The sequence below is a fragment of the Mus musculus genome, chromosome 18 (genome assembly GCF_000001635.26).
Source record: "Mus musculus strain C57BL/6J chromosome 18, GRCm38.p6 C57BL/6J".
Lineage (NCBI taxonomy): Eukaryota > Metazoa > Chordata > Mammalia > Rodentia > Muridae > Mus > Mus musculus.
Window position 1 is genome coordinate 80,072,923 of NC_000084.6, and position 15,515 is coordinate 80,088,437.

Below are 15,515 nucleotides of genomic sequence, written 5' to 3' on the forward strand. Positions count from 1 at the left end.
AATCTCCTGAGTGATAGGATCCCAGGCGTGAGCCACCATCCCCAGCTGAGGATAATGTACTTTTGCTGACTGGTCTAAGAGGTTTGTATTTCGATGAGTTTCTCTTTAAGCTTTAAAAAGTGAAGCTGATGGCCCCCCCCTCCATGTTTCCTCTGGCAGACATAAAATCTGAGGTCACGGATGGAGTGTGGCAGGATTATCAAAATAATGGAATGACAACTTATTTTGCTGAAAGTTGTAGAAACTAGGGAGTTCCACACCTGTGAATTTCCCACTATTCTTCCTTTAAAAAAAAATTATTGATTATGTCTCTCATTTGACAGTTTTATAATAATAGATTCCCTAGCACTCTTCAAAAACAGTTTGTGTCATTATAAGCACTTGGGTTTACACATGTTAGAAGAGGTCCTATATATCATGTGTTGATGGTTCAAGACTCCAGTGATCTGTGGCTGCTGGAAGATGACTCAGGCTGGTTGCTCCTTTCTTTGATAAGTGCACTTCCGGTAAAGTGACCTTCCCCAGGCTAAGGTCTTTCCGCGTGCCTAGAATTAATCCTCCCGGAGAAAGGAGTCAGCTGTCTGAGTTGAGTGCTGGCGGGAAAGAGGGGCTTTCCCTCTTTCCTATATAAATAGGTTATATAGTATCTTGCTTGCTGTCCTAGCTAGACCCAGCAAGGCAGCTTTGTGAGGGTGTGTGAGGGTGTGTGTGTGTGTGTGTGTGTGTGTGTGTGTGTGTGAGAGAGAGAGAGAGAGAGAGAGAGAGAGAGAGAGAGAGAGAGAGAGAGAGAGCGCACATGCGCATGCGCACGCTCACTGGCGATCCTGCCTGTGTGCATATCACCACACCCAGCTGAACTTTTCAATGTAGACGGTGAATTCTGAATGGGGTGGTATTTCCATTAGACATTTTAAAATAGAATAAACACAATCTTTACGATCAGAAAAAGCTACATAATTCCTTTTTTCTTTGATTTCTTTTGTCTATTATTATCCCAAGAGATTTTTCATCTATTCTTCCATCCTACTAATTTATGCTTGATTACCTCCCATTCTTCTATGTAATAAAAAGTTTAGATAAGAATAAATTGAAATATTTTTCATATAGCTATAAAATCTGTTTGTTTTTTTTTTTTTTAATCACTCCTAAATTGTTGCTGGTGGTATTTTCAGTTGTCAAGTGTGAAACTTGACAAACTAGAACACTGGGACGCACTTGTAATCCCATCCCTCAGGAGGCTGTGGTAGGAAAATTTCTTAAGTCTGAGAGTTCAAGACCAGCTTAAGGCAACATAGACAGACAGACAGACAGACACACACACACACACATCAATGTGAGAGAGAGGGACACAGACATGTTTTAGATGTATTGTAATGATCACCCCTGCATTGTATGAATGACTAAAATGAGCCAGCTATGGTGTCGGACTTCTGTAATTGCCTCTCACCAGGCTGAGGCAGGAAAATCAAGAACTGAGTTCAAACTAATCTATATAGCAAGACCCTGCCCCCAGAGCAAGCAAACAAATCAAAACCAAACAAAAAGTGGTAAATATCAAGGGAGTGGCTGTCTGTGTTCACTGGACGCACACATGTGCACACAGCAACCACTTCAGAAAGAGGGGACACAAAGTGGGGGATTAGGAGTGAGGCTAGAAGAGTGGGAGGGAAGGTCTAGACCTGATGTGATCCATATACATCATATACACGTACAAATAAAAATTATATGTACACATGGAGTTATTAAAGAATTAAAATTTTTAAATAAAACCAAAAATGGCTGATGTGGATTATAGAATTGACCTTCTAAAAATTCTACATCAAGTTATGACGTTTACCAAATTATAGTTGAAATCCAGGTGCAGATGTTGGTAGGTGACTGGAATAAGCATCTTACCGTCCTTCACTTAATGAAAGGTACTAATTGCTCAGTGACCAGAAAAATGTCTTCTTTCTCTGCTCTTTACTGCAATAGATTTCAACACCAGCATGAGCTTTCCTGACGCACAAATCAAATGCTCTGTCAGTGAAAGCCGAGCCAGGTGTAGTGAGGGCCTCTGGGCGAGCAGATGAGGAGGAAAGCAGGGCCAGGTGTAGTAAGGGCTCCTGGGCAAGCAGGTGAGGAGAGGGCTCTTTGACCTCTCCCTGCATCACCTGTCAAGAGTAGCGTAACCCTGAGAACCATTCAGGAAGTCTGTTTGCTGCAAGTTCAATATGAACAGTTTCAGATTCCGTTGAAAGTAAATACTTGACAGGCAAGATGTATTAATTATCTGGTCATTAGAGCCACGTTGCTTCTAAATTTTTGGTAAGTAGAAAAATCTGTGGCCTTACCACAAATCCTATGGGGTGAATGAGTGGCACCTATGAAATCCTCCATTCAGGGGCCCCATGTTTACTCTGATGTTAAGTGGAAAGTAATTAATTTCTAGATAAAATGCATTTCTCACATCTCTGTTGGAGATGTGAACAGCATCCAACATTAAACACTCACAACCGGATCTCTGAGTGGCAGGCCAGTCACACGGTCAAACACAAACCGGACTTTTCTCATATCAAGCAAAGTCTGTCCTCCCATTAATGACCAACTAGGCCATCCTCTGCGACATATGCAGCTGGAGCCATGAGTCCCACCATGTGTTTTCTTTGGTTGGCGGTTTAGTCCCTGGGAGCTCTGGGGATACTGGTTAGTTCATATTGTTGTTCCTCCTATGGGTTGCAAACCCCTTCAGCTCCTTGGATACTTTCTCTAGCTCCTTCATTGAGGACCTTGTGCTCAGTCCGTTGGATGGCTGTGAGCATCCACTTCTGTATTTGCCAGGCACTGGCAGAGTTTCTCAGGAAAAAGCTACATCAGGCTTCTGTCAGCAAATTTTTGTTGGCATTCACAATAGTGTCTGGGTTTGATGACTGTATATGGGATGGATCCCCAGGTAGGGCAGTCTCTGATTGGTCATTCCTTCAGTCCCTGCTCCACAATTTGTGTTCTGTAATTCCTTCTATTGGGTATTTTGCTCCCCCTTCTAAGAAGCATCGAAGTATCCACCCTTTGGTCTTCCTTCTTCTTGAATTTCATGTGGTGTATGAGTTGTATCTTGGGTATTCTAAGTTTAGGGGCTAATATCCACTTATCAGTGAGTGCATATCTTGTGTGTTCTTTTGTGATTGGGTTACCTCACTCAGGATGATATCCTCCAGATCCATCCATTTGCCTAAGAATTTCATAAATTCATTGTTTTTAATAGTTGAGTAGTACTCCATTATGTAAATGTACCACATTTTCTGTATCCATTCCTCTTTTGAGGGACATCTGGATTCTTTCTAGCTTCTGGCTATTATAAATAAGGCTGCCATGAACATAGTGGAACATGTGTCCTTATTACATGTTGGAGCATCTTCTGGGTATATACCCGGGAGTGGTATTGCTGGGTTCTCAGGTAGTACTATGTCCAGTTTTCTGAGGAACTGCCAAACTGACTTCCAGAGTGGTTGTACCAGCTTGCAATTTTACCATCAATGGAGAAGTGTTCCTCTTTCTCCACATCCTCGCCAGCATCTGCTATCACCTGAGTTTTTGATCTTAGCCATTCTGACTGGTGTGAGGTAGAATCTCGGGGTTGTTTTGATTTGCATTTCCCTGATGACTAAGGATGGTGAACATTTCTCTAGGTGCTTCTCAGCCATTTGGTATTCCTCAGTTGAGAATTCTTTGTTTAGCTCCGTACCCCATTTTTAGGGTTATTTGGTTCTCTGGAGTCTAACTTCTTGAGTTCTTTGTATATATTGGATATTAGCCCTCTATCAGCTGTAGGATTGGTAAAGATCTTTTCCCAATCTGTTGGTTGCCCAGTGTAGGGCAGGGAACCAGGGCGAGGAAACAGGAGTGGGTGGGTTGGTGAGCAGGGAGAGAGAGGAGGGGATAGGGGGTTTTCGGAGGGGAAACCAGGAAAGTGGACAACATTTGAAATGTAAATAAAGGAAATATCTAATAATAATTTTAAAAATCAATAAAAATGAAATTAACATTGGGGGAAAAGAAAAGAAAAGTCTGAATTCTTTTGTCTTCCCAAATTGTTACAGGAAGGCACATGTTTGGGGAGAATTGTTCAAATAGTGAAAACTAGGTTGAGCTGCGTGCCAGCTAGTTGCCAGGTGAAGCAGAGGTGGGAACCTCACTGGGGAACTTGGGTGTTGAATGTGGGAGCCTGTGGGTGCTGAGTCCGCAGTGCGGGGTGCTGTGAGCACCGAGGGAAGGGAGTTCCTCAGGTGAGTGTACAGTGACACATCCTGCTGAGGAGACCCAAGCAAAGACAGGAGAGAAAGTCTCCTGGGGTTTCATTACTCACCATTACGGTCTTTCATGTCCTCCGTGAGAAGAAAGGGGTGTGTGCTCATAGACTCAGCAGAAGTCAGCGACAGATGGGAACCACAAAACTGCCTGCTTATGCAGTAAATGCGTTATGATTTGATTGGATGACAACAGTGGGAAGGAACCATATAGAACTTGGACTGTAGGCTTCATCTTTTGTATCTTAGAGGTTTCCAATCCCTCTGAATGAAGACCGGTGTGCTCTCTTTGCCCAGCTGCCCGCAGATGGGCATCATGTCTTCCTTACTTACGGAGAAGAAATGCCATACTTGTCTGGGTAATGAGAGCCAGGGTGAAAGATCTTTACCTCTGACAGCAGCAAAGGCGGACCAGAGCCTTTCCAGGGCATTAGCCATGCATAAACGTGACTAGCCGGACACTAATTCTTGGGCCATACTTCTTCTCCTACTGTGTGTGTGGGTGGGGACAGTAGACTTCTGACTAGTCACTGAATATAACGTTTTGCCAACAACATTTTCAATTGTTCCTTTGTATGTCCTGGGCAGGGGAGGTAGGTAAGAGATTGGCTTTGCTTTGTGTGACCTGCAAGAAGTGGGAACAACAGTTGTTTCTCTCTCAGGAAAGTCAGTCTTCACACGGATCTCTGGGAGTTGTTTTCCTTAAGCCACTGGACCTCCGTATGTGGCCCCAGACACTAACATTGGTTACTTCTGGGAAGTTTTTTTAAAAACACAAATTTCTGGGATACAGCCCCAAACTTGAGGGCGTTGTAGGTGGTTTCTGACACAAACCCCAGTGACTTGAGATGACATGTCCAGTATAATGTCCAGGTGCTACACTGGCAATGCTTGTGTAACATCTAACATTTAACCCTATGTGCTTTCAAGCCCCGTTGTTTACCTCTTAATTATACCAAAGACTCATCTGAGCTAAGACTCTCAGGTCAGTCTGACTGTGGCCATTTCCTTGCAGACTTCAAGAGGCTGTGGGCTGGTCCTCTGGAGGCACACATAAGCCCTGTGAGCAGCTCCATGAGGAGCCAGGTCAGGGCCAGGGACTGCAGAAAATGAGTCAGTCCGGAGCCTTTGAGTGTGTTGAGCCCCCAGTTACTGTGCAGAGGTGGACGTTTACTGCTCCTTTGAAAGGAAACTGGCTCTTTTGTTATTCCCGCCCTCCCCCCCCCCCCCAGTTATGCCTTTCTTTCTAACTTTCCAAAGATATTTTTGTTGATTTTACAGTTTCGTGCCTGTATATAATGCATTCTGATTCTGACTGCTCCTCCCCAACACGTCTCTTACCTCTCCCACACCCGTGTCAGGCTTCTCCCTCCTCCCTGCCAGTCCACTTCCAAGGTTGGTGACTTTCGGGTTTGTTTTGTGACCCATTTAGTTCAAATCAGGGCCATCTGTGTTAGCGTTTGATTGGAACTGTCCACTGAAGCCTGCTGGGGTCACCATTGGGTCCACAGCTGAAGGCAATGACTCCCCCTCTCCCTGGATCTGTCTATAGCAAATAGTTCAGCAGTGAAGGGTGAGGCCCCCAAGCTTCCCCCTTCATCTTTGTCTGACTGCCGAAGGACCCACTCCAGTGCAGACCCAGGGCACACATCACCACCACTGTGAATTCATGACCGCAATGGTCGTGTATTGGCCATAGGTAACACTTCACAGTCCTTTCCCTGTCTTCCAGCAATTCCTTTCCTTCTGTCCTCTTTCCACAGTGCTCTCTCCAGTCTTTAGTACAAATGCCTAGTTTAGGGCTAAGCGCTCATAAGTGACTTATTCTCAACACCGTGTGCAACCGTGATCAACGCCACGAGCTTCTTCATTCACCACGATTCACTGGAAAGGGAGCCTTCTCTGATTGAGGCTTAGAGTAGCATTTGTGATTCTAAACATAAATGTTTAGAAAGGAGCTCACTGTGTTGTCAGTTTGGCTAAATAGCAATGCTCAATTCCTCCTGTGGCCTTTCGTTTCCCTTGCCACGAGTTTTGGACCAGGCTTCAGTACCCAGCGTGGATTCCCACCTACGGTGTGAGCATTAAATCAAAAGCAGTTGGTCACCCCCTAACAGTAGTGTCACGATTGCACACTTGTGTGGCAGGCTGCTGTCACAGTTTGTAAGGTTCCCAGCAACCTTCACTGCATCGTTCTCTTGTCTCTTGTGTGTGACTCCTCGCTTCTGTTTACTTGGAGTTACTGTAGAAGCCAGAAAACTAATAAGAGGCCATGGTGGGGGTGTTTAAAACAAGATAGTAAGTAGTACATGGGTAATTTGATAGTCGATCTGTGAGTGCAAAGGTCTAAGCAGGAGGAAACATGGGGGGGGGGTTGAATCAAAATGAAGGGGATATTTTTTAAAGCCATCTGAAAACCTAAAACTTTAAAACAAAAAATTAAAAACACACTTTATATATTTTAAATAGGATTCGACTTGCTCAGTCACAAGACTGCAGCACGGGGCTGCCCATGGCCTCATAGGGACTTGGTTACTACGTTGCTCCGTGAGCACACTGTGCCTTCTTCTCACCGTCTCTTCCCCGAATTCACTCCCCTCATCTCTTGCCTTGTAGTTTGGCGCCGAGTTCCGAAGGTTCTCCTTGGACCGCCACAAGCCTGGGAAGTTTGAAGATTTCTACCAGCTGGTGGTGCACACCCACCACATCTCTAACACCGAGGTGACCATCGGCTATGCTGATGTGCACGGGGACCTGCTGCCCATCAACAATGACGACAACTTCTGCAAGGCAGTCTCAAGTGCAAACCCCTTGCTTCGAGTCTTCATCCAGAAACGAGGTATGGGGAAGCTGTGCGCTCTGCGCCATCAATCACTTAAGGAAAAAAAAAAAAAATAGAGCTTTTAGCTGTCTGTTGGTATGGGGCTCTGAGATTCAGTTTTCTGGCCTATCATAGTAGTAGACTTTAAAATTAATTTTCAGGACAATACTAATTTGTTTAAAGGTCTTAAAAGTAGCTACACTGCCTTTTTCACCTTAAATAGCATTGACCTCTGCCCTTTAAAGATGTAAGAAGAATAACACAAATACTTTCAGTCTCTTGTGAAGAATAAATAATGCTGATATTTTGGGTATTTTAACTAGAGACAAGTGAAATCAGTAACAAAGAGGCATTTGTCATCCTAAGAACTAAACTTGAGGGCCCTAGCAAGAATGTGCTTTTCACAACTTGGTAAGGCTAGGGAAAATATTAACTTTAAATTATAACTTTGGCTAACTTTAACCTCTAACATCCTAGCATTATAAGCAAACGCTGTTTTCTCTTGAAACAAATGACTGAGGTGGGTGGGTTGGTGATTGAAGGCGGGTGGGATGGGGCAGGAAGGGTAGCCTTGTCTCCTATGAACTCAGTCTGCCTTCCTCTCAGAAATGCACTTCAGGTTTTTGGGGTTTTTTTTCTACTCACATCTAAGCTAGGCTTGTCATTTTAAAATAGGATGCTAAAGGAAAGAGCTAGCTGCAAGGGAAGCCTAGAAATAGAAAAAGGAACATTTTTATAGGCAGTTTATTAATCATTACCCTTTGCCTGGGGCGGAGCTACTTTGAATATTGTGAGCACGGGAGAAGGGAGTCTTTCCTTTCTGAGTGGTGGACCACTGTGTGTGTGTGTGTGTGCAGTGTGCTCAGACTGAGGAACCAGTAGAGACCCCCATAAAGCCACGCTGCAGAAGACCATGCCTGCCATCAAGGGCTGTGGCACAGGTGTGTGTTCCCAGCATCCTCCAGTATTACCTAGTTTTCTTTCTTGCTCTGCCCTGGATACCAGCATGGCACTTAGAAGTCTGGCCTTCTCAGTGTGGGCGCATCTGTCATGTGACTTCAGATCTTTCTCTTGGCTCTTCATCAAAAGACCCAGAGCAAGCCGCTGTAATGTGCTGAGTGAGGAAATGGAGAGCCAAGGTGTGGAGCTGGCCGGCCGTGGGGCTCAGAACTGTTGGTTAGGCCATCTGTTTCCTGCACCTTAGTGTCACTGTTTGCAGAGTGAGGGTGACATGGCACTGCTTAAGTTACAGTGAATAACACCTAGCATGCCAGTGGACAGTCTGTGGCCTGTTGATGTGTGTTATTCCTATTTGTGGTTTGGGGGGATGGGAGGAGACCCTGACCTCGCTTTAGTCCAGTTCTCTGGTACAAAGCCAGAACACTCTGGCGCTTATATTACAGCAGAACCCGCATATTACTGAGGATGTTGAGAGACGAATAGAGCTGGCCCTCCCTCGTAGTGGTGAGGCGACATCTGGAATCAGGACTCTCATGCTCCCTGCAGCCTCCAGTGCCCCTCTTATCTCTTCTCTGTCCTTTGTGGTAGCCACAGCTGGTCCTGGTGTAAACTCTTGCATCCTACTACTCCTTCCTGGAACTCTGCCCATCACACCACTGGGAAACTCCATCTGTTGACTGGCTTGTGCTTCATCTCCCCCAGACTACAAGGCCCCCAGGGCTGGTTCTTGGCTATGCCACAGGGAGCCCAGCTCAGAGCCTCACTCACGGGAGCAGGCAGAGGGTGAAGGCTCTGGAGAGCTGGCTCACATGGGCCTCACAAGCACATGGGCCTTGTTACTCATCATGAAGGAAGCTGATGATGTTCTTGTCCTTCCTGGCTGTGGAGTAGGGACTCTGAGGTCCCAGTAGAGGCTATCTTGGATGAGGTATGCCCCTCAGCATGGAGCTGCTGAACCTGGAGTGGGTGGGAACTCGGGGCTAGGTGTTCCAGGTGGGGCAGCATCGGCCTCGCCCACAGTTCAGGAGGCTTCCTCCTTCAGCGTGGGGAGGCCCAGCAGCCTGTCAGTCAGGATTATGTCTTTTTTCCTCCTCATTGTTCCTCCTCTGCTGTGAGGAACAGCATGGCACTCACAGGGCTGGCCTTTTCAGAGTGAGCCCGTCTGTCAGAAGACCTCGGGTCCTTCTCATGCGCTCCACCATCCTTTCTGAGGTGGGAAAGGGACATCTGCTTCCCGCATTGCTGTCGGATTCCCATATCTACAAACTCTTGGCCGGGCCCGTGTGTACAGTCCTGGGTCCTCATCACAACTCTTGATCACTCAGAGCTCTCCTTTCACCCTCCTGATGGAGTTCCTACTGGAGTAACTGGGGGGCGGAGGGAGGGGTCTAGGTATCTGTACATCTGTAGACAGCTGGACACCTCTGTCTACAGGACAGACCTGTGGGCCCATAGCCGTGAAGATCAAGTGTCCATTGATCACTCAGAGCTCTCCTTTCTCCCTCCTGATGGAGTTCCTACTGGAGTAACTGGCGGGGGTGGGGGGTGGTCTAGGTATCTGTACATCTGTAGACAGCTGGACACCTCTGTCTACAGGACAGACTTGTGGGCCCATAGCCGTGAAGATCAAGTGTCCATTGGTCTGGAGATGACAGTTCTTATCGTAGCCTCCTCATGGTGCCACCGCAGCCCCGGCCAGTGAGGCCCAGGTCACTTCCCATAGTGTGTGTGTGTGTGTGTGTGTGTGTGTGTGTGTGTGTGTGAATGTGTGTGCGCGCACACATTCCTCTGCACTTCTGGTTGACGCATGGGAGTGCCCATGGAGGCTATAAGAGGGTGTGAGATCCCCTGATGCTGCATTGCAGCCATTTGTGAGCAGCACCGTGTGGCTTCTGGGAGTCAAACTCAAATCCTCCACAAGGGCAGTAGACGCTCTAAAATGGGAACCGCCATTCCAGCCCTGACTGACACAAGAAACTATATTACCACACTCATACATGTATGAAGCTCCCAGCTGTGCTCAAAACACTCAGCCTGCCTCTTACAATAGTTTCTCCCCTCAAGATACACAAGGACAGAATGATAAAATGAAAAATGGGTGTCCCTTTTTGACTAAAACTGCCAGCAGAGCCGGGGGTGAGAGTGGGGAGTAGATATCCACAGTTGCACACAGTGCCGCTCACAACAGCCCAAGCATGAACAAAGTTCAAGAATCCACCTGCCGGTGACCAGAAGACCAAGTGGGCGTGGCCACTCGAGGGAATGCTACCCTGCTGAGCGCTACCTCGTGGGTGGCCGTGGCTATCTATCACAAACGGTGTGCTGAGGGAACTAAGCTGGGACCCAGGGCCAGATGTCATGATCTGGATATTGAAGGGATCTGTAGTTGAGAACATTGTCTGCTAATATTTACTTTTGACCCTAAGTCAATGCTTAGAGCAGTTTTCTAGTCCCCAGAGAACACGCACTTGATGTATACATTCCTGGCTGAGGACGCACAGCAGAGTCCCTCGCGCCGTCCTTGTTCCTGCCAGCATCTATCTCTCACACCCTCTGTCCAGTGCACCATTGTCATTTTAGTCTTGCTTTATTTCTGTCAGTGATTTCACTCTGTGCAGTGGCCTGGAGCCTGAGTGCCATCGAATGTTCTCAGCTCAGGCTATGCTGGCATGCCTCGTGGAGATGCTGTGTCACAGAAGTGTCGATCAGGCCCACCGGCCACCAGGTCGGTCACAGAAGCGAGGCGATTTGCCAATTGGCTGTTGAAAGCATCATGACTGGAGCCTTGTGGTAACTCCAGTCTAGCTTTCTCCAGGGATCATGGCTCTGGCTTCTGGCTTTACTAACTCCTATTGCTCTTAGAGACCTTCTAGAAAGAAAGCCCTGAGGAATGAGAGTTGGGTGTAAGTGAAAAGTGCAGCAGGGGCAAATCCATAGAGACAGTACGGCCAGTCAGGCTAGAAAGACGCCGCAGGCAGCGAAGTGCTGGCCATGCAAGTGGAAGCTCTTGAGTTCTGACTTCTGGCACCTGTGAAAAAGATCAGGTCTGGCAACGTGCCAGCGATACCCCACGGCTGGGGTTGGGCAGAGACAGGTGTGCCCTAGGTTTCTGCTGCTGTGATGAAACAATCTGACCAAGAGCAGCGTGGGGAGGCCTTTCAGCACAGGGCTCCACAGCACAGTCCATCACTGAGGGAATTCAGGACAGGAGCCCAAGCGAGGCAGGGCCTGGGAGGAGCTGATGCAGAGATTACAGGAGAATGCTGCTTCCTGGCTTGCTCCTCATGGCTTGCCCAGTTTGCTTTATTATACACCCCACGAACATCTGGCCAGCAATGACACCTTTCACGGTGGGCTGGCCCCTCCACATCAATCACTACTTAGGAAAATGCACCACAGGCCTGCCTACAGGCCAGTCCGGTGCGGACATTTCCTCGCTGAGGTCTCCCTATCCCAAACCACTCCAGTTTGCCAGTTTAACCAAACAAACCAAACATCTAGCCAACACGAGGTGGATTCCTGAAGGGCAGCCAGGGCCGCCAACCTAGCTCAGTCAGTGCGCTTTGGGTTCCGCGAGAGGCCTGGTATTGAAACATAAAGGTAGAGTGATCAAGGACAGACATACAGTGTCAGCCTCTGGCCTGAGTGTAATAAATGTGCGTGTGCACCGGCACACACACACACTAACCAGCTCACAAGCCATGTGTGCACATCACAGAATTGGATATCTCTATGAATATGAAAGTGTGCACTTTACAAGTCAATCTTATGCACTGGAGCACAGCAAAGCTGGGCACCAGGGTTACCTGCTGACAGTAGTCACAAATAGTCACAAAGCGCCCTTCTGCTCGAAGATACAGCCTTCAGCAAGGCTCCCAGGATTTCCCCAGCCTTTATTTCCAGAATTCATCATCCTGACTGTGTGTGAGTACTTTGACTTTTTTTCCCCAAGGGGTGGCATCATGGAGATATCAGAAATTCTCATCTTTAAACGTGGGTCATCCTGCCCAGAATATGACTTTTTAATTAACATATTTGTTTGGAAGTTTGGTTTTTTTAATTACCTCTTTCCCCGATGGTCAGAAACTTCCTGGGTGTTTCTTCGGGTGTGTGCTGGGCCCAGCTGTGATCCACGCCCCAGATATGAGCTGTGCCTGTATGTGAGCCATGCTTCAGGTTTAAGCCATGTCTACTGTCAGCTATATCCTGGTGTGATCAGGGCCCAGGTAGGAGTGGGTCCTAAGTGTTAGCCTGACCTGGAAGAATATTTGACATTCTTCTGAGAAAGTACTCTCAAGTATTCCTACGGTAGAGCTTATGGTTCATACGGATTCAGGGTCCCCACTTATAGAAAAGGCTACATCTGGGGCTCAGACAATCAGCCAGAAACCCCCTGCCTTTTGTCTGACTGGGTCCTGGTCAGGGGATGTTGTCTTGAAGACTTTCTGTCCATGGAAGCTTGGGAAGGGCGTAAGGCAGGACTTTGGCTTCAGTCTCACCAATTTCTTTCAGACTTCTTTCTTTGAAGCTTGTTGGCTTCGGCCACCATCTTTCCAGGGCAACTCTTAGAAACCCTGGGTCTTTCCCTTTGGTAAATAACAGCTTTCATTCTGTTCTTCACATTAATGTTCTGTCTGTGTGAGCGAAGAACGAAGAACGCAGCAGGCCCAGAACAGGCCAGCAGTCAGAATGTGTGGCTTGCATGGCGAGGTTGGAACCCCACGTGAGTTCCAGCTGATTTTGCTTTTCCCCTGTCTTTCCCTCCTACCCTCCCTAGTGGGTGCAGGAACACTTGGGAGCCGCTGGTAGTGAGAGAACAGAGAGGAGACCAGGAGGGATAAAATCTCTGTGTCTCCTCCTATTTTTAGCAGAATAAACAGGAAGTACAAACACTAACACTATTACCACCCCTTCATCAAGTCCTTCAAACATCAGTGACACCCATGATCTTATCCATCTCCAGCCCCTGCCCAGGGCAAGGTGGGCTTCTGCAGGGGTGGGGCAGGGGTTCCTAACCTAAACTTGTATGTTGCACCTAAGCATGTGGTTCTTAGCTGTTCTGGGCATTTTGGGTTCTGAGAATGAACAAAGCAAGCACAATTAATTGCAGATGCTTAGAAGTATCAGACATTGTGTGAGGTTACATTTGTTTGTATTTCATTTAACTGAGTTGTATTTTGTTTCTAAGTATAAAGCCGAAGTGTTCACAGTGTTTCTCCCGGATACTTAGGGTTGATTCTTGGTAGGAGTTTCCAAGGAACCCTCGGAGAGCAGCCAGAGCTCCCTGGCTTACTCTCTCCTCAGAGGCTGCCTAGTGCTGCTTCTGAGGTACACTCTGCTGCTCTGACCCCATGTGTCGTCCTGCCCTGCCCTGGTGTGTACAGAGATAGGCGTGGGGCTTGCTTTCAACTCTCTGCTGGACATCGGACTGCCGTGGTTCCCAGAAACCTGCTTGTTTGGGAACCTTTTTCTGGTTTTTTTTTTTTTTTTTTTTTTTTTTTTGGTTTTGTTTTGTTCTGTTTTGCTTTTTTTTAAAAGGCCAAGAAGGCCTCACTACACTACCGTGGGAACAGGGAGAAAACAACAGGCCTGCAGCCCTGGCTCAGAGTGGGCGTGGGGAGAATGTGCTGAGGCAGCTTGTGAAAAGCCACACACCAGAGGCACCCACCACCCAGAGGAACGTGGCTGTCTGGTCTGCCTTGTATCCTTGTGTCCATCCAGGCCAGCTTGTCTCTGTACTCAACAGCAGCCCCAGCAGGGGCCTGAAGTGCAAATGGTGAGGTTTTCACACCTGGGGACTAATGCTTTTCTTTCTTCCTGGTCTTAGCTTCTCTCTCACAGTCAGCCCTGGTGTGTTTATAATTTGGCTTTCTAAGTGTAGTTATGTCAAAAATACACCCGACTGTGAAATGCTTTATAAAATGTTGTTTTAAGACTTTTCTGTTTCTGACGTATTTGTGTAGAGAAGCTTGGGCAACATAGAACATTTAGAACGACATAGAACCCTGACCCAAGACAACATTTAGCATTTGGCAAAACTGTTGAGACCTCAGATGTGCTGTCAATAAACAGACCATTGTACACATGTCATGGCGATGGCCTTGGCCTGCCTCTGTACTTTTGTCTTTTTGCAGCTGTGGGTAGATGCGCATCACCCCACCATGATGAACATAAATGCCACCCACACCTTTGTGGCTGATTTCCCCAGTCTCTCTTCATTTTGAGCTATGTGGAGCAATTTCATAGAGCTGTCAGTTTCTCTCTTGGGATAAACAAAGTCTTGCTGGGTTCAATTAGATTAGCAAAGGTGTATAATTCCATGTTCCTGTCCTCAGTAGGATTTCAACATTATATCTGAAGCATCTTTGAACATAGTTATGCCCTATGGAAACGTGGTCATTAAATTTCTCTTCTCATGATTCTGGCAGGAAGGCCAGAATGACGGGGGCTACGCAGATGGTGGCCGTCCCTGGCTGCTACACGCCCTGGGATCCTGCCTCCCCTGGCACCCTGTGTTGGTTTCCACGGATGCTCCTCTTGGCCGCCTCACCTTTGTCCATCTGTAGAGTCTGACCTCCTGTCACATGTCATCTGGCAGTGTGGATGCCGCTCACGTGAGCAGCTCACACGATGGCGTAATTAGTTTGCTGTCACTTGACTAGTGTATTGGAAAGCTGTAAATGTCATCTTGTTTCGTTTCTTTGGCATCAGAATTGCTTACTGGGTGGCAGTTAATAAATTTATATATAAATTTAGGCTGATGATACCCTGGAGCCAAGGGGATGTGATTTTCAGCACAAAAATAATCATGTAATAGATAATCTAAGAGGGCTGTCCCTTTTACTTCCAGAGTAAGTTAGGGTCCTGGCATGGGACCTACTAGCTATTTTAGATGTAAGGAATTCTTCTGACAGCTGCAGTTGGCTGCTGGGTAAACCTGCACCCTGTCCACACCACTAAGAGGCTGCTTGGTGACTATAATACTGCCAATGGGATCTTATCTCATGGTAACTTATCTCACATGTGCAAACCAGAGTGTTTAACCCCTTCTCCAAAGGCTTGCTAGTCTCTCCTAGGTTCTGTGGTGAGCACATCCGCTCTCTCAGCCTAGGTGTCTGCTGATGGGGCCCACATGCTAAATTACAATGGGCAGTGTGAGCCCAGTCACTTGTGGGCATCATGGAGAAAATCAAGCATGTTGTCACGCATCTCTGGGGGCTGCCTGCAGAACGGATGGTTGAGAGAGGCCTCCTGAGAGGCCAGCAGAGGCTGCTTACACAGAGGTGTCTAGCAGAGGCGGTTAGTAGGAAGAAGCAGGCCTACATGCTGACAGTGGACCTCCCCTAAGGACATGCAGGCTTTGTTATCCAATGGTATCCAGCGGGGGCTCCACAGCTAACCATGTAGTCTGACAGTACAGGGGATCCCCAAGTAGACCTGCCATGGAC

At 47.3% G+C, this 15,515-nt stretch overlaps 1 protein-coding gene across 2 annotated transcripts in view; it reads left to right on the forward strand.

Moving 5' to 3' along the window:
* The window catches only part of Pard6g (par-6 family cell polarity regulator gamma), a 72,811-nt gene that overhangs the window by 26,093 nt on the left and 31,203 nt on the right, over nucleotides 1–15,515 (forward strand). For both annotated transcript variants that reach the window (XR_386378.4, NM_053117.3), the window contains exon 2: nucleotides 6,903–7,125. Coding sequence is in view for 1 of the 2 variants with exons in the window: in NM_053117.3 (NP_444347.3) it covers nucleotides 6,903–7,125 (223 nt within the window). In the remaining variant the exon portion in view is untranslated. The remainder of the gene's footprint in view (nucleotides 1–6,902; nucleotides 7,126–15,515) is intronic.